The sequence below is a fragment of the Lampris incognitus genome, chromosome 11 (assembly GCF_029633865.1).
Source record: "Lampris incognitus isolate fLamInc1 chromosome 11, fLamInc1.hap2, whole genome shotgun sequence".
NCBI classification, from domain to species: Eukaryota; Metazoa; Chordata; class Actinopteri; order Lampriformes; family Lampridae; genus Lampris; species Lampris incognitus.
Window position 1 is genome coordinate 40074515 of NC_079221.1, and position 19013 is coordinate 40093527.

General features: G+C 43.1%; 1 protein-coding gene across 1 annotated transcript in view; it reads right to left on the minus strand.

The window, feature by feature from the left end:
* gtdc1 (glycosyltransferase-like domain containing 1) overlaps positions 1–19013 on the minus strand; it is a 44526-nt gene that overhangs the window by 16011 nt on the left and 9502 nt on the right. The window contains exons 3-6 of the mRNA XM_056289017.1: positions 15753–15920; positions 14842–15015; positions 5234–5347; positions 4818–5063 (exon numbers count right to left, since the gene is read on the minus strand). Of these exons, the coding sequence (XP_056144992.1) occupies positions 4818–5063; positions 5234–5347; positions 14842–15015; positions 15753–15920 (702 nt within the window). The remainder of the gene's footprint in view (positions 1–4817; positions 5064–5233; positions 5348–14841; positions 15016–15752; positions 15921–19013) is intronic.

Genomic DNA, 19013 nt, shown 5'->3' on the forward strand with positions numbered 1-19013 from the left:
GGTAGCTCTCAGTTCAATGCCGGGGAGGGTAAGGGGGCGGGGGTGGGGTTTTGATCCTGCACCCCTCCCCCCCATTGTCTCTAGCAGTAATCAGGTGATGTTGTGCCCACCGAAAGCTTGACCTGTACCTAATAATACCTCAAAAAGACATGCATGTTAGGGTTTATACTCCTGTCTGTGCCCCTGACCAAGGCAACGGGAAGAAATAACCGGAGTTGGTCCCCGGGTGCTGCACGGCGGCTGCCCACTGCCCCTAGCTACACAACTAGGATGGGTTAAATGCAGAGCGTAATTTCCCCACGGGGCTCAATAAAGTATCTCAAAATAAAAAAAAACATAATAATAGTAATAATAACTTGAAACCAACCTGAAAACTAAAAAGGCCTCTAGTGCAACCGTTACTATGCCCGTGTCTCTTTTGGCCAGCTTCAGTCAGAGAAAGTGTACTACACTATTCTAAACAGTCCTTTTGAAGCCTACGCCAAAGACATCCATGGAGTCCTGCCAGATTTCAGACATCGAGGTTCAGGTGTAACTGTCTGTAGCTGCTCTGGTACCGCTTTTATCCGTACAGTATAACGCGAGTGCTTTTCATGCCCCCCCCCCGCCTCTTGCTCTCCTGTGTCCCACAAGTCCCCCTACCCACCCACCCACCCATGGTACTAACTGTGCACTCTCCAGCCCTTTGTGGTGCTTCATCACCCTGGTGACTTCGAAGATGAATGCAGATGAAGGCGAGTGAGAAATGAAGGAGAGAAGAAAAAAAAGAAAGAAGAAATGATCAAGTGGAAAAAAAGTAGCTATCTTCGGTGGATACCAGAGAAACCTCATTAATATGCAAAACATACCAACCCAAAAGAAAATAAGATCCTCTCATTTAGAGATCAGTGATTAAATATTCCCCTTTATGTAGCACCCAAGAGGTGCATTTTAAAATTCAAATACTATTTACACCAATGCACATTGTGAAATGAGCCCTATCACCAGAAAACCAAACGAGTGAAGCCCTAATTAAGGGGACACTTGAAAGACAAAGAAGGGCTTGTTGGGAGGAGACTGTGACAGTTGACTTGAGTACAGTAGAGAAGAGGAGGAATTTGTACTGTTTGTATTTTAACACTTGATAAAAAAAAGAGCCACATTTCACACGTCTTAAAAAAACAAGCATGTGGTACAAATGCAGCGTGAGAAACTCGAGAGATTCCAAACAAGTACGACTTTAAAAGTAGTAAATGTGGGCTACCGGATGGCATGCTTATGGTTTTGGTAGCTCCTCATAGAAAATTCACTGCAGCATTATGTAATTCTGCTGATAGGAAAAGAGCAGCAAGTTCAGCTCCCCGTTCGGTAAATGGGATGAGAAAAAGCATTTACCCCGCCGTTGAACAGTCCGAATGGACCACCCTGCCCCGAGGAAACGGCGCTCTACAACCCATCCCGAGAGCCTCACTGGGTATCACTGTCAACGTTGATTTGCACTGTCACATACGCTAAGTGCCTTTTCAGTGGCACCTCCACAGCTCTCAAAGATGTTTTTCACGTGTAAACACTGTTGTGAACGCGTTGCTATCATAATAATGCAGACAAAATCTCGAGGGGGGGAAAATAAGCAACAATTAGAAAGGGATGACTCAAAAAGCTCATGTTCCTTGTATAACTTTTATTTTCAGGTCCTGTCTTAATGAGCGCAGGGTTTGGCCAAGGTCAGGATACAGGGCTGAGCCGGGGGGGAAAACCCAAGACAAAGCCACCCGCCAACCCGTGGGCCTTTCTGGTCTGCTGACATAGATGGATAGTTCAAGAACTTGCCCACAAATGGATCCAGCCAGCGCAGCTCTAAATTCAGAAAATGTAGTGTGTGTGTGTGTGTGTGTGTGTGTGTGCATATATATATATATGTGTGTGTATATATATATATATATATATATATATATATATGTGTATATATATAACTTCCTACTTAGTGAGATCCCATTCAGTGACTTTTGATATTCCTTCACTGGCCTGTATTTGCTGTCCCAATGGTGTGCCAGCATGGTCGCTTTGTTTGTAACACCCCCTGACCCCCCCCACACACACACACACCCCCGCCCCAATCAGTGTACCACCGGGACGGCAATCCTCTTGAAGTAAAAGCTGATCCTGATCAACCTTAGCGTTCCTGAGCCCTGAGAGCTAAAGCCCTAGTAGAGAGATTTACCCTCCCCAGTCCCCTGCTGTTTAACACGATAGCGGCACGCAGCCATCTTCACCTGTAAACAGCTGTCCATTGGTAGGCCTCCCTGATCCCATCCCCTCCCTCCATCCATGACCCCGCTAGCCACCCCCCCCCCCACAACCACCACCACCACCTCTCCACCCACTAGCCCTCCCCTGGAAAGCAGTGCCTGCAATAAGACGGTCCCGTAATCTGAGGATCCAGGCCACACACAGATTAAAAATCTGCAACCAACCATGGGGACAAAAAAAAAAAAAAAAGGAAAAAAAAAGTGGAGGCCAGGAGAGAAAATATGAGGACCAAATGCAACAAACTGAGAGACGCTTCAATCGGGGAGATTAACGGGCATCTCTCTCTCTTTCTCCCTCAGTCTCTCCCTCTTTTTCTCTGTAAATCCTAATTTAGCCCAGAATAAAGCCAACGTTTATGAAGCCTGGATGTTGGGAGCAATAATCCATCTGTGTTTTGCTCAGTTTAGAGGAGATTACATGACAGGCGCTTTTGTTACTGATATAAGAGTAGGTGAAAAACAGATAGCCAGCACAAACAAAAGGGAAGGAGAGCAGCAACAGATACTGTTAACAATGGCCAACAGTGCAGCCGCTACACCGATGGTGGTCTTTGCGGTTGTTAATCTGATTTACAGACTTGTTTTGCTGAGCAAACCATGACGTCCTGCTGAGGAGTCAGTATAGAAAAATGTGAATTCGTAACATTCCTGTTGTCTTTTCTCTTCAAAGTAGTTGGAGCAAAAAGGGGTGAATTATGGATCTAAAAAGAGCCTAAACTAAAAAGATTTTAATTATCATTTCCGTTTTTGGAAACACTCACACATGTCCACAATGTGTTAATCTACCTTGTTGTTCCAGGAAAACGCCTGTAAGACTACCAACAACTAATTAATATAGGTAGACCATGGCATCCAGGTGGTGTAGCGGTCTATTCCTTTGCCTACCAACACAAGGATCGCCAGTTCAAATCCCCGTGTTATCACCGGCTTGGTCGGGCACCCCTAACAGACACAATTGGCCGTGTCTGTGGGTGGGAAGCCGGATGTGGGTATGTGTCCTGGTTGCTGCACTAGCGCCTCCTCTGGTCGGTCAGGGCGCCTGTTCGGGGGGAATAGCGTGATCCTCTCACATGCTACGGCCTCCTGGCGAAACTCCTCACTGTCAGGTGAAAAGAAGCGGCTGGCGGCATGTGGTAGTTTGCATCCCTCCCCGGATCGGCAGAGAGGGTGAAGCAGCAACCGGGATGGCTCAGAAGAGAAGGGTAATTGGCCGGATACGATTGGGGAGAAAAATGGGGGGGGGGGGGGGTCCAAAAAAAAAGAATATAGGTAGGCCTATCATCCAGACTTTGCTTATGGAGGCACTTATAAATATGCCTGAAGGCACTTTCAAATTTTTTTAATCTTACAATTCAATCTTCACCTTTAACAACGCTGGACAAATGCTATGCATGTCAGTAATTTTGCATATATATATATATATTTTTTATTGTTGACAAATTTCTAACAATCCAACAAAGCAGTAACCCTCTGCAGGTTTGGAAAACAAATAGTGATCAAGGTACTGTGTCAGCAGGTCAGTGATGTACCCCTGAATTGTGAGAAATGTTGACTTTTGCACAATTACTTCATTTAAACTTTGCTGTGCCATGCAAGAAGAAGGCAGATCAAGCCAACAAGCAAGACAGCAACAGGCTCATGTTTCCCAAATTTTTAAAATTTCAACAGAAAATATGACATGCCAACAGGCAATATTTGCAGTCATCCGATTTCTAAAAGAGAATCTTAACCATGCTTATGTGTGTATGCACATACTTAAAGTATGTAGTGTATACTGCATAATATTGGAAGATACTATTCAGTAAGCACTCCACACTATGTATGTTAATTGATGAACTCACATCTGAGTTGAAGTGACCCTTTGTGACACCAGAACTTAATTGCTTTCGAAGCAGAACTTCGCCACATTCGCTTTGTCTTAGATTTAGTCTGCTCTTTCTTGACACCAAGGGTGTCATATGCTATGTTAAAATCACATTTTGTCATAAAATTATTAAAAAATACTTTTGGATTTGCTTATGCCAGCTGCAGCTCCCCCCCACTTTGTCGTCTACTCTTTTGCTTTGGAAGGTCTTCCCCTGGCTGGACGTTAACGTTGAAACGACAAATGTGTACAGAAATACTACATGGTTTTGCTCATTTAGTAGCCATCAGTTCCATACGATTTTTTTTCATCTATTTAGTATTCATACGCATGCTTTTCACATTAATTTACATACTAACATTTCGCATGCAAGATTTTGCATACTATTATTATATCGTTCTAACAGTTCAGAAGTAGCTAGAGTGGCTCAGCTGCTCAACGAAGCATATGTTAGGCTGCGCCGAAATAACCTCTTCTTCTTGGGGTTGTTTGAACTTCTGAAGAAAGCCCTGAAAGTTATTTTGTTGTTATTTGTATTGACTGGGTGTCTTCTTCCTACAAGAATTACAAATAATTTCAGCACTGGTGATGAATATTTTTCAAGTTTTTTCATCTTTGTTGGTGCTGAACGAACACACCGTTACACATTTTTGAGGTTAGCTTACCACCTGTGGGGCCAGACAATATGGAGAGGTTTCATCTGGCCCTGTCTTCTTTCAGTTTGTTCCACCACTGCATCCTTCTCCCTCTGAGTATACTGCGCTTCCTTGGGGCTGGCAGGGGATTGTCTTGGGCCTTCTTTGTGGTCCAGTGTGCCATCCCCTGGCTCTGGGTAAAGGCATAGTAAGCTAGCTGCTCGAGAGCTGTTAACATCCCTCTCATCTTCATTCTGAGATTTTGGCTCCCCAGGGCTGTTATGGATAGTAAAATGACAGTTGTTATTAATTTTATCTTTACTTACACAACCTTTGCATACAATATTATCTTATTTGTGATATAGTCAGGGGCAAGTTCTTAACACTACACAGAAGTCAGGGTCACATGACGGTGGTCTTCTTTCAAAGTTTACTTAGTGAATTACCATGTAGCCTTTGGGCAATCTAGATAGAGCCTCTCTTGGCCCTGGGGTGCGCTGACGATGTCAATTTGAGACACTGGAATAGGCTGGTGGAAGAGCTTGTGTTCGGGGAGAAGCCTGGAGAGACCATGCAAATATAATAATCAATTGCAATGTTTGCACACACTCTAAACAACATTTCACAACTTATTTGAGTGGCCACAAAACTTCCTTTCCGCTTGGCATTATATCATCCTAGTGAGTGATTTGCATCACAGAAAAATAGAGTCACGACTACAAACAAACAAAAGATCTTCCAATGCTACTGAAACCCTCCCTGCCTATGACGGGTTGCTTGCTTTCCTTGGAGGGATTGGGCTGCATGAGGAGAACAAGCATGGAAAGATGCTGATGTCATTGAATGAGGAATGGGAAACACATTGGAAGTGCTGGCACTGGGGCAAGTCTTCGTGGCTAGGGTAAATTTACGAGGGTGGGAGCACTGTTTTGCATGCTCTGCAGAGGAACACTGTGGAGAATTTGGGCACTTCTCGAAACAGCAATGTGGCCGAAGGAGCATAGCACTGCCGTCAAAAAAACACAACTTGTCCAGAAAAATAAATGCTATACTGACATTGCACCCTGTCATTATGAAAATCTGTTACTCATAAGAGTTGGTTTGAAAAAAAAAACTGATAAAAAAATGAAGAAGCTTTTAATTCAATCCTTGGAGTTAAACATGAGGAGGATAATATCAAACTTCATCGAAAACCTGACTCTGGAAGTGATCTGTGGTGAGAATGACATCATGATAACTCGGCTGGCAGATTAAGCGCTGACACCATTGTTGCATAGTGTGTACAGCCACAATCTATTGTCGTCGTCTACTGGCAAAGAAACGTGTGAGCAGGTACACATTTCATAAATCAAAATGTATCCCGGCTCACATGGAAGCACACAGATATCTGATGCATATACCTGTCAAAACAAGGTATTTGACTGGGTAGCGTAGCAGTCTATTCCGTTGCCTACCAACACGGGGATCGCCGGTTCGTCTGTAGGGACGCCTTGGTCAGGCGTCCCTACAGACACAATTGGCTGTGTCTGTGGGTGGGAAGCTGGATGTGGGTATGTGTCCTGGCCGCTGCACTAGCGCCTCCTCTGGTTGGTCGGGGCGCCTGTTACGTTGGGAGAGGGAACCGGGGCGAATAGCGTGATCCTCCCATGTGCTATGTTCCCCTGGTGAAACACCTCACTGTCAGATAAAAAGAAGCGGTTGGTGACTCCACATGTATCGGAAGAGGCATGTGGTAGTCTGCAGCCCTCCCCTGATCGGCAGAGGGGGTGAAGAGTGGGGTAATTGGCCGGGTACAACTGGGGAGAAAAAGGGGGGAAATCCCCCCCCCTGAAAAACAACAAAACGAGGTATTTGAAAGTGGTAAAAATACAAGAATTTGGAGACAAATTGTTTCCTTTTCCATGTTTCTAAGCCTTGCCTTGGTTTTCTTTGGGGTTTTTTTTTCTTCCCTACCTTTTAAAACCGTCAGGCGAAATAAGCAAAACGCACCTTAAGAAAATTAAAACATCTACGACTAATTCAAACACATTTATCTATGCATTGCACCTCTTAGGATGAAATGGCTTAATGCCTGCTTACTTATTCATCTGCAGTACCTAAAGCACTTATCTGCAAGATCTAATTCAGCCCTCTCGGGGAGACAGATGGGCTACTTTAATGGGCGATAATATTGCCTTAGGTGAACAGAAATTAGTAAGAATGCACAGAATCATAAGGCTGGGCCAGAGGACAAATGTTACACACTGCCCGTCTCCAGTGAGCACTCGCATTATTAGGATCTATAAAGGCAATTTAGAGTAGCGCTCCAGAAAACCAAGCACTGAGACATTACCTTGACAAGCCATTGATAAAAGTGCCATGGTGAAGAAAGTGGACTGATAGATATGTTACATAACAGATATGGACATGGATTCATTTCAGTCATACAGGGCTATTCAGAGGCCTGACAAGGAGGCGCTTGTGGTTAGGTATGACCAATGGTGTTGCCTCGCAAGCCCCAGGGAGAATTTTATTCGATAAGCCATTTTAGAAATTGGATGAAGAGGTTTTGACTAGGGGCAATAAAAACATGGTTGTGTCAGAGTGAGAGAGAAAGGGAGAGGGAAAGAGAGAGAGGGGGGGGTACTTAGAGAGAATGCCACCAATTAGCTTATTTATAAATCAACAGCAATTTCTGTGATGACTTTACCTCCGCGCATTTGATTAAATGTGAAAGGATGAAGGGGAGAGTCAAAGTCAAAAATCATTTGATCTAATTTCCTTTATTGGCAATAATCACAAGTGTCTCTCCCAGCGGATAATGAAAAACAGCACGGATCTTAAACTACGGTGAGTCGAGGCCATAGGGAAAAAATGCGGCCTGTATATTATGCACACATGCAGCGTAGTACAAAGCAAAGCACAAGCCACCGAACAACTGGGTTAAGGATGACTTGCTACCCAAAATGTAAATGTAAAAACTACTCGTAACAGGATCAGATATGTCGATACACATACTAAGTAAATATTGTATTAACGCATAAAAAAAAATCATAAACTACAGTCGTCTCAAAATGATATAGATGCTCTAGTCTTGTGAGAGCTTATCAAAGGTAAAATTACAGGTCAGCCTGCGGGATGTTGGGGAAAAAAGGAAGTGGAAACTGAATACAAGTTAAGAGGGTGAGTGAAAACAATGTTCATGACAGTGAATTGACCCACTGCTAAGGTGGTCCAGTTGTGAATCCCTACTCTTGAGCCCTCAGGGCGACAACTGCCCTGGCTTTGTTGGGTCAGAGTAAAGGGAAGCATTCAAAGGTTTTTAAGCATTGAGGTTACTGTCCCAGGGGCATCACTTCAAAACAATCTCATCAGCATAAAGCCTCCAAATCATGGCTATTTAGCACCGCTGATGGTGCGTTTGACGAGGGCCGGTCAGTCCGGTAGGGAAAGGTTTTGGTGTTATGTATTGAGCGGGTCATTAAAGCACATTAAGATCTACATTACAATCATTATGAGCTGACCCTTTAGTCAGAAGCAATCACAGTCCACTGTCCTAAGTTACTCCTCGGCACTTCTAGTGAGGACTCTGGTCCAGTCGCCGTGGTGTGGTCAGAGGGCCTACGGGGGTATTCCCGAGGAGCGCTCTGACTTAGACGGAGATTAAGATGGAAAGGGAGTGAGGACACTCTTTGCCTTCGGTCTATTCAAGAGACTACACAGCTCAAAGTGCTTCAAAGTGAACGAAACAGTTTTCTTTTTGTAGCAGTTATGGAGGATAAAATGAAATTATGTAATATGCATATGGCTGGCAAAATGTAACATCAGGACCAAGCAGCTTATTCTCAGGCTGGAGCAGAGTGGGCATCTGTTGTGCAGTGTGTGGCCGTAATACCCTGAAAAACACCAAATATAACCTGCCTTTTCAATACTTTCTTTCCAGGTTGAGAGCTAGGACATGAAAATCCCCCCAGTGCTGTACACGTGGGGGATTTAACTTATTAAAAAAAGAAGATGACATACGAAAACCCCACAATGCACTGCAAGTAAAAACCCCAGTTTTACAATATGTAGTATTGTTCTGTATATTTATGTTAGACAACTGAAATTTACACATCTAAAACGACCATGGGCCATCAAAATGACAGCCGGTTTTTAACCTCTATATTCTGTCAAGATAAATACGGAATTGAGATAATAATGCATTGCATATGTTAGTATGTCTGTTAGGAAACGACTGAAACCAAAATTAACATTTTAGCAACTATAATGCTATATTTAAACTATTTGAACGTCAGAGAGACACAGTCGAACTTGAATAGCAAAATTGAAAAAGTTAAAATATTACCTGAAAAACAAAATGGAAAACACATATTGCTAGTCTAACAAAGGTAACAAGGCTTATAAAAAGTGAAATGTAAAAAAATAACTTAAAATAACAATTGAAACAGTCTCAAACAACAACCGGAACTTAAAAACTACTAGAACAACAATGGGCGGTCATTTTGACAGCCCATGGTTTTTTAACAACATGAAATGATTGTAGACTTGACTACACTACTATTGTCCATATATCTAGATATGCAATATCTTAATAGGAACCAATTGCAACAAATCCTGGTACAAATTCTGGGATTTAAATCTAGGTCCCATAACCAAGATTGCCCCCTGCTTTACCACTAACACACACTTCTCAGAGAGTAACTGAATATGTTAAAATGTTGGGCCAACAGATATTATTTTAGTTGGTCGGAGCATCGAGTGAATGTAGTGCGTTCCTTGTACACACGAGCACCATCGGTCTCCGGAGAGCAGTCTTGAAAAATCATTCTGTTCCAATTAAAAGCCTGCATGTGTTCCATGATGTCATTCACTGCGAACCAGTCATGGTTACATGCTTGTCATTTTCCTTCTGCATCTGAATGAGGGATAAATCTCATCTGAGGCCTTTCATAAACATTTAAAACAACGAGGAGGAAGAAGTTTCTTGAGGGAACTCGAAGCCACCTCAGGTCAAGAGATGCAGGAATCTTCCTGTCATCCGCTCAAATGGCTGGTGGGTAGGTTGTCGCATCAGTGAGAGAGGGGCTTAGCCCTACCTACATGTAACTTAGCATTAAATCACTGTCTTTACCATTTAAGCTTATCATCGTTAAGGTCAGAACGGCTTTGATGGGGAAAATCAGTGGGCATGTAAGTGAGCAGGATCACAATCAGAAAGCCATCTTTAATTGAAGATAACAAACTGTGTTAAAGGTAAGAAAAAAATGCATTGTTTTTATTTGACGTTCTATTTATATGTGCCTCAAATGATATATACCCCCCCAAATGAAGAGATCATTCATTTGTGTAGCTCTGTTTGGAAAACACTCGTTTTTCTTGATTATGTCATCACTAAACAGACGCCAGTGTGTGTTAGCTCAAGTTTGGTATTAAGGACAAATCACCGATGCAGGGTTTGATCCTTAATTCATTCCTATTCATCACAGTTAGTTCCCTGAACTTCAAAGCGCCATATGGACCCAATTGTGGTTGTTCCTGGCACACGAGCGACTGAGAGCCGAGGCACCACCGTACCTCAAGTTTCAATGCAGACTGGCAACAAACCTAGCAAGCCCCTATAGTATGTTGTTCCATACCTTTCACTAACACAGAAATTTCAGCACACATGGAACATGACGTTAGATGTGACCATTTAAGTATTAGGAGCTGGAGGTGTGACGTCAAATAAGCAAAAGTGGGGGAAAAAGGTGGCCAGCAGCTTTTTTCATTATTTCTCTGATGAGCTTAAGACATGGGTGGTGTGATTTAGCGGACAAGGCTTCTTCCCCCGCTCTCATCAAACCAACCTGTTCTCTCATCTTCACACAGGCTGTCCAGTGGTCACTTGGGGAGTAATCTCAGATGAGACTTTAGAGATGATTGCCGGGTCCTGTGAGGTTGAAGGGCGTAGGGCAACAAATGGTGAAAGTGGCTCTAACGCCCATGAGGTTACAAAAGGCAAGTCTCGTGTCTGGCCAGGTTAGAATGTGGTGAATTTTCCAGATCACAGTGTAAGACAATGCACAAAACAGATTAAGAGGTAAAGCAATGCAATCAGAATTAGCCATATTGCTTTGTAAAAAGGATGAATCTCAGAGATATCTCGTTCGAATTTCTCTCCGTCTCATAGTTATCTTAAAATGCATGACATCAAGGGCATAAAAAAATGAATTAAAATACCTAGGAGGGCATGTTGTACATCAACTGTTAAAATGGTAAATCAGATAACAGAGATGATTCAGTGCATGTCAAGGTGTCAAAATACTTGTATATCATTTCTATAATTGATCAGTTAGATAAGGTGCTCAAAAGAACATTGCGTGAGTTATGATGGGTCATTTTGGTTTACTTTTGTGCTTTTTATGTCTGCTTTATATATATATATAATTTTCTATATTATCTTTTTCTACTTTATTTGTATATTCTGTATATATTTTCTTGTTTGTTTGCTCTTGTTGTTCTTGTATATTAACTATGTTGTATGTTCGTTTTTTTTGTTTTTTTTTGTACTGTTTTATTATCTTAGGATGCCTAACATTAGGCAAAGGGACTGCCGATGGAAACTAGCCTATTAGCTAACTCGAGTACTTTTACATTTGTTTTGAATGTTGATTAATGTACACTGTCCCTTCCCAAATAAATGTTTAAACTCAACTAAACTCACAATCTACCTGTAAATAATACTATTTAGGAATGAATTTGCCCTTCAAGCATTCAATCTGACCAAGGACATTTGCCGCATGTCCTTCTCACTCTATACCCCATTCCCAATCTTAAATGATCTTAAAAGATGCATCTGCCCCACTGCTTTAATGTTTCCAATTGGTTTACACTCCAAGGATAACTTGGCACACTTGGCAAGAAATTCCTTCAGATGTCCCGGTCATCAAAAAACCCCGGGCTTTTCCGTTCACATTATCCTGGCACAGCTGGAGTGAACACGGTCTATCTTTAAAAACCTGACAGTAAACCAATGCAAACACCTCACTGGTTTCACTGATGTCTACTTCCTAATGATGCGATCAAAACCCACAAAGGTATATTCATTTGTGCAGTTATACTTCAAATATCATGGGCTCAGCGCATAAAACATCTTGATTTGTTCTCTAGTTTACCATCTTCATCTTGTTGGAAAGGCGTCCAGATTCATTTCAACTTCTCAAAGGAACGTTTCAAACAGGATATCCTGCCATCTGCTCCAGGCAGCTTTGTTCCAGGAGTCAATCATACTGAGACCTGAGCTGACTGACTGCTTCGCAAGGAGCCACATCAATAGCTTTTAAAAGTAGCCAAAGAAAGAACCTTTTCCTAATCAACTTAAAAGTAGCTTCAGTTATCTGCAGTGAGTTAAGAGACTTAATGAAAACCGGCCATCAATGGGGAGGTCCAAAAACAGTGCAACTCTTTCAAGTTTCGAGCTGAAACCTGAATTCATATCCTTTTCACTTCCCGAAAACAGTCCATGCAACACAGGAGAGAGGACTCCTTTTGTCTCTCAGAACAATGAAGGACCTGTCTACCATAAAATAAATAAATAAAATTGAGCATATTCAGATCCATCATCATCATCAATGCTTTTTAAAGCATATTTCGGCGGCAGAGTGAAGCAAACAAAATCCTAATCGTGATTAATCTGATCAACTTCTACTTTCGACACCTGACTGCTTTCATCTCCAGACCAAAAAAAAAAGGAACAGTCTGCCTGACGACTGCACAAAGGCAAAGGAGAAACTGTGGTGAATGAGGGAGAAAAAAAAAAAAAGGCTGTGGGGTCCCAAGCTTGCCAGAATTTGGCACCTGCTGATCACGTGGTGGTCCACATTGATTTGATTAGCCTACCCTCTGCGTTCCCCACCGTCTATACCATACCAGCGGATTGACAATACTCGGAAGAAAGTCAATGCCCTGCTGCTCTCCCATGATAAATGTGATGGCTTTGTCTCCCCACCGCAGGTTTCTGCTGGCTCAAGTCAATCGCTATTAAATTACAAAAGTCCACCCCTCAAAAGCTGATTGATAGATGGATACCACAAACGCACCGACCACAAAGAGCTCTCGCTGCACTCACAAAGCTCCATACTTCCCAAAAAACAAGCTTTTTTGTTTTGTTCATTTGGGCTGGCTACGTTTCGCCACGAATCCCACCGCATGATTTGATCGCTTGGGCCGGGAAGACGTTAGATTGAGCAGGCAACATAGAAATACCTATGTAGAAAAATCATCTGGTATCCCCCCCACCCCCACCCCCCCATTTGTTTCTTTGAGCGTTTTATATTTTCAAAGAGCTGGACTAACTGTGTTTGGAAAAGGACCGCAGGCATGTTGAGGGATTGTCGGCCATGCATATAATCGCTTACTTACACTCTGTGAGTTTGCTTTGGATCAGGCAAATTACCATCTGAAAATGAGCTGAAAAACACTCTGGGCAAGAGGCCTGCGTCATCTATGGCAGCTCACTTTCAGTATTTCTTACCCAAGCGAGTACACATGAAAACATGTAGAGGTCCACACAAACACACGTAGACTAAGAGGATGCTATAAAGAAATGCATACAATTCCTGAGTTATTTTCAAACTTATTAGTGAGAAAGTCAAGTGCACCATACTGAAAGAAAAACCTGACTCTCTGAATTCTTCAACTGTTCATGGAGCTGAGAGTCCGAACATGTCGGGGGCTGTTGCATGGTGGTGGTGGTGTTGGGGGGGGGGGTAGATGGCCAATCCGCCACATATCAGAGTTGACTCGCATCATGCAATACACTCACTCCCTGTACTAGGGAAGGCCATAAAATAAAGCCTGTGTGACACAATTACTGCAGGCAGGGTCACACAAACATTCTCTCGCACACAAGTTTCATGGACAGGCCTTTCCTTAGGGGGACTAGGCCTAAATAATTAGCTATAATACGCCACAAGAGTATGCTCAGAACAATATGTGCACTTGGGTGAGCTGCTGAGAATCCTTTCATCTTTTCTTCTGTATTCAGTCACCCCTGAGAATGGCAAGGCTTGAAAGAAAGCAGGCCAAATTGCTGAAAAACAGCATCATGTGTTTATGAATTTTGATTCAATAAAAGCCAAGCACCCCTCAAAAATTGGTGTTATGGTTTTCATTAAAGCGCTGTGATAAAAGAGAAAGTCTCGTAGTGATAGCAAAACTGATATCCGTGCAGCGGCACCGGCGGTGGTCTGCACTTACCTGCTCTACAACTGTCAAATCAGGATTAATGTAAAAACCTTTAGTGCTTCAATACTGTAATCCCAACCGTGTTATGATGTTGTCGTTTTCATGTGAAGAAGTGACTGCTGTTAATTTGGCCTCTAATAAGAAACAGAGCCTCTCTGTAGCGTAGAGGTTTGGACCGTTTCTCCGTGCATTGTTTTGGAGCAGAGCAATAAAAAAAAAAATTTTTTTAAAAAGTACCACTCTTCTTCACTGATCTGAGGGAACAGTTTACAAAAACGGACCTGGATACAACTGATCCACAACGGCGGTTGTTTTGCAACTCCTATAACCATGTAATTTTATTTAGGTTGGTAAACTCCTATTATTAAAGGAAATGACTTAAGTGAGGGAAGGGCAACACTGAATCAAACGTCAGTGTCCTCAGATCATCAGTGTATTCACATATTGAGTGAAGAAATACGAGGAAGAAAACGAATGACCAAAACAAAGGTGACCACTGAACACGTAAATCCCGAGATTTAATTAACTATGAAAAAAAGCCCTCTAATTTTAGTCACCTCTCACCATCTGATGTTAAGTTTTTCGTTTCCCCCATTAATCAACTAAGTCGGTGTCGGTGTGTACATGCAATGGAGAGAGTGTGATGGTTCCCATGGGAACACAATGTTAAAACTGTGTCCGTTCTAATCTAGACTTCTGACACAACTTCGCAGATTGCCATTAACCATGCCTTCCCAACTATCAGCTCTCGGGGCCGGATTAAGAGGCCAGCCTCATGCTTTCTTTAATCAGTGGCCCGGTTATCCCTCGAAGGCAAATGACTGGAGCCAGGGATGATGACACTGACCTTGTGACATCAGGGAATTGGAGAGGGAAGTGGAGAACCACACACTTTGGTCGGATGAGCCCATCCAGGTCTTTGGGCCTGTGGTCAGGCATCCTCTTCATGAAGGAGGAGATGGAGGAGAGGAAAGACTCCATGTTGAAAAGGGAGTTGAACGCCACCACATCTGCCACCAAGCTGAGAAGGAGAGGGGAGAGGATGAGGAAGAGGGTGTGCAGGGAGTGCTACTGCTGCAGCACCCATCATTTGGCTGACTCTGGTGTCTTACAAAGAGTTATTCGGTGCCGTAATGTTCATCAGTGGCTTTAAATGGGACCCATTCTCTTTCATTATAAAGGCAGGCTGCATTATAATTCAAATTAGCAAAGCAATCTGGCTTCAATCCAATCAAACGTCTCCTAATGATCCATTCGCTTTGAGTAGCATATTATTTAATGCTGCCATATTTGACTGGCTTAACGACATTAAAGTAGATGGAGTGGGCTGTGCAGAGCTGAGTTATTGACATGTTGCCCTATGCAGATCAACAACAATCAGTTTTCTTTTAGAGTGCCTCTCTTTACTGTTAGATCCCTGATTAATGACAATGCCGTCGCTCGACAAGAGCAACTTCAATTACCCAGAGAGCATCATGTTGGGCCACGGTAATTAACCAATCATGTGCACCCTGACATGCTCATTAAGACAAACTATTACAGTTGGGTAGTGTTTCTTTTTTCTGTGTACAAACAAATAGGGTAATTATGCATATGCTTAATTTTCATTGCTCATTGCTCCCCTTATTGTTACTTGAGACAGCTCTGCTTTGACTTTTTTTTTTTTCAAAACCTAATACAGCTTAAAGCATATTCACATTATTATAATGGATAGCTCACTTTTGATGTGCCTGCCCTCGAGTTAAGACCTGTCTTTACCAGGAAAGGATCTGGTTGTAGCCATATTGGAAGTCTCTTTCCTGATCCTTGCGGACAGGATAGACCAGCTGGTTCTCATGGAAGTAGAGGACCTTCTTCAGGCTGGCCAGGTCAGGACGCAGGGCCACCAACTCACATAGGTTAAGGACAGAGCTGGTAAACAGAACCCTGCAATGGGAAGAATTAGCAATGTGTGGTTAATGGTGGGGAAAAAACATCAGGCGCCATCCACAGGGTAGCATTTAGTTTGGCTGTGGTTGGTAAATAATTCAGTTCACCGGACTCTTTGGTGAGTAAGCCACCATCCTTTGGTGGTCCCTTTCAAGTTAAAAAGAAAACAAACTAGTGATGATAGGCCAAAAGTGAGGTGATTGTTAGAATCCACCAGATATTGTAGCCAGTGGTTGGAAAAGTTTGTGTTCTACCGCGAATACAGAGATAAGCATATCTGTATTTGTAGTAGAACAAAAACCAGCATGACACAGTCCCTCACTTGGCAAAACTGTTATGTACCAGCTCAAGGGGTGTAGCTCTGTTGCCAATCAATGAACTGCTATCATCTTTCCACCGGCTAGGTTGCATCTTCGTTAACCTGACCACTTTGTCAAGACAAGGTTATAAAATATGGGATTATTCAGATCAATATTTGGACTACCTGGTTGAGATATGAGATCTTCCTCTGTGGGAGCTAGACAAAACCTGGCTCATCTGTCTCACAAATAAGCTGCCCTTTCCGGTTCCAGTTGCCAGCTGCAATTTGTTTGTTTGTGGCTGTGCTTACTTTTTAACTTTTAATAAGTTTTAACAACTCCTTGAGGCCATTGTGCTATTTTAATTGATTTTATGGTTTACCTGTACTATTTTATGGATTTTTACCTGATCATCAATTGTTGCACTGACTCGTTGCACTCAACCCTCAGCTGACAGAGGTAAAAGCTAACATACCTAATGGCTAACTTCCACTTTTCTGAACATCGATCGACCGGTTTAATATTACTATGCCCTGCGAGGACTGCCATAAAGCAATAATAATTTATAAACTCAAGGATGATATCTGAAGGCTCTCAGATGAACTGTGAAAAAAGGAATCACTTTTATCCGATTTTATTGACACCGCAGCCATACAGTGCAAAGCAATCTCAGTTATGAACTCAGCCATCTCCAATACCATCCTCTGGGACCCATCATCATGTTGCCAGTCCTCCTCCTGCTCCACTCCCAGCTCACAGACTACTTGGTCAGAGGTGGTAGTCACGTGGCAAGACAGAAAGACCCCAAGCTGCCTAGCCTCCACCCATAAATCTCTCACGTCATTTCAACATGCTATCGGCTGATGCCACGGTTCACCCTGTTGATGCCCCCGTAACCAATACTGTTCCCATGGCCAATCTTGCTCCTTCCCATGTATAATAGGCCCCTGCTCCGGCTGGGACTACTCCTGCTGCAATGGCTGCCTCGGCTACTGCGGTGGCTGATCCAACTCCTGCTGCCACTGCGGGTCCTCTTACGTGGGTCCCCCCTGGACCGTCCTCCCCGGTATTTGGACAGGTCGGTCACTCATGAGTATAGCGCACAACATTGGTTTTATTCACAACTTTTGACTTGTTCTGGGAGCACTCCTCTCTGTATAGAAGAAACAGTCTTCACCGGAATATGTTAGATAGCTGTATGCTTGCTGCTAATTTGCAGCATGCTGTTCTGTCCTCCACACGTGATGACTATTTACGTCACACACATGCCTTCCTGAACCCTCCTCTTCCCCTTTGCCCAAAACAATGACTGTCGCATCCTTTGCTCACACCAGCTCCCCTTGTGGTATAATCACACTGCTGTTCGACCTCTTCCCATTCCTGACCGTATTACCAACAGACATCATTAACCTCACCATCACCACAACAAGCGATACGTGAATCAGTCCAATCTCCATCCCCTGCCTCAGTCCTCACAACCTTTCACAAGGCAACATCATCGGAAACTGGTTTTGCTCAACACTCGTTCACTCAATAAAAAGCCTCACTCTGAATGAATTTATAACTGTCAGTAACCTATCCAAAATGAGTCAAGACATTTTGACCCATTTAAGTGAAGATTGCCTTAAACTTGTATGTGAGTATGAGCAAATGGCGCATAAGATAGCAGACTACAGGAACCACCTGAGATTCAGCCTCAGGTGCAGACAGAGCGGGATTACACCTAAGAGCCTGCAAATGAAATCTTCTGTCAAGGGTCACTGAGCTAGCAAGACCCTCCAGAAGGCACAAAGCCAGCTCTTGAACCAACAGATGAAACAAACTAATTTTACCATCGACATTTTGAAAGCCAAAGAGGAGCAGATCCAACTGAATGGATGAAAGGATGAAAGTGGATGAAAGGATGAAAGTGGATGAAAAATGGATGACATTTTGAAAGCCAAAGAGGAGCAGATCCAACAGTTGGAGCAGATCCAACAAAATGGTCTGAACTAGACGTGACCTTACATCGCGTCTAGTTCAGACCATTTTAAGCATGTCATTGGGTTCATGGAGAAGGCTTGTCTAGCACAACAAGGAAAGTCGGAAACCACGCAGTGAAAGAAATTCTAACTACTTGCTGCATGCCATAGACATCGGCAGACAACGGACGACACCCTCAGCAGCAGGCTGAGAGATGGACGCATGACACACGCCAGTGATGTAGACAAGTGGGTGAAGAATCTGTCCAACAAACAATTCACCCAGGCAGAGTAAAACAACTAAGGGGCGGAATTTTGCTGTCACGCCGAGGCAAATCCCGCTAATAGAACTGGTCACAGCAACAGAATCAGTGATCCGTAAAAACATCACAGAGCAACTGCGGAAGAAAGTTTCAGCCTGCCTCAGCAACGCGAAGCTGCCATCGTCCAACATCAGCAGGGACGAGAGCAGTGCACTCACGACTCAGTAAGGACAATATCATCATGATCCTTTCAGCGGACAAAGGCAGATGCACTGTTTTATTAAACCAGACAGACTATCATGAGAAACGTATGATGTTACTCAGTGACATAAATACTTATGAGCCCCTGAAACAAGATCCAAGCAGTGGTTCCAAGAAAAAGAAAGAAGAAAATAATTCTATCTTATTTTGTCCTTGTATTCTTACAATGAATTGCATTCTTACAATACATTTGCTTTCTGCAATTAACCCAGCCGTATTGCATAGGAGCAGTAGGCAGCTCTAGCGCCCGCGGACCAACTCCAGTTCTTCTTTCCATTGCCTTGGTCAGGGGCACAGACAGGAGTA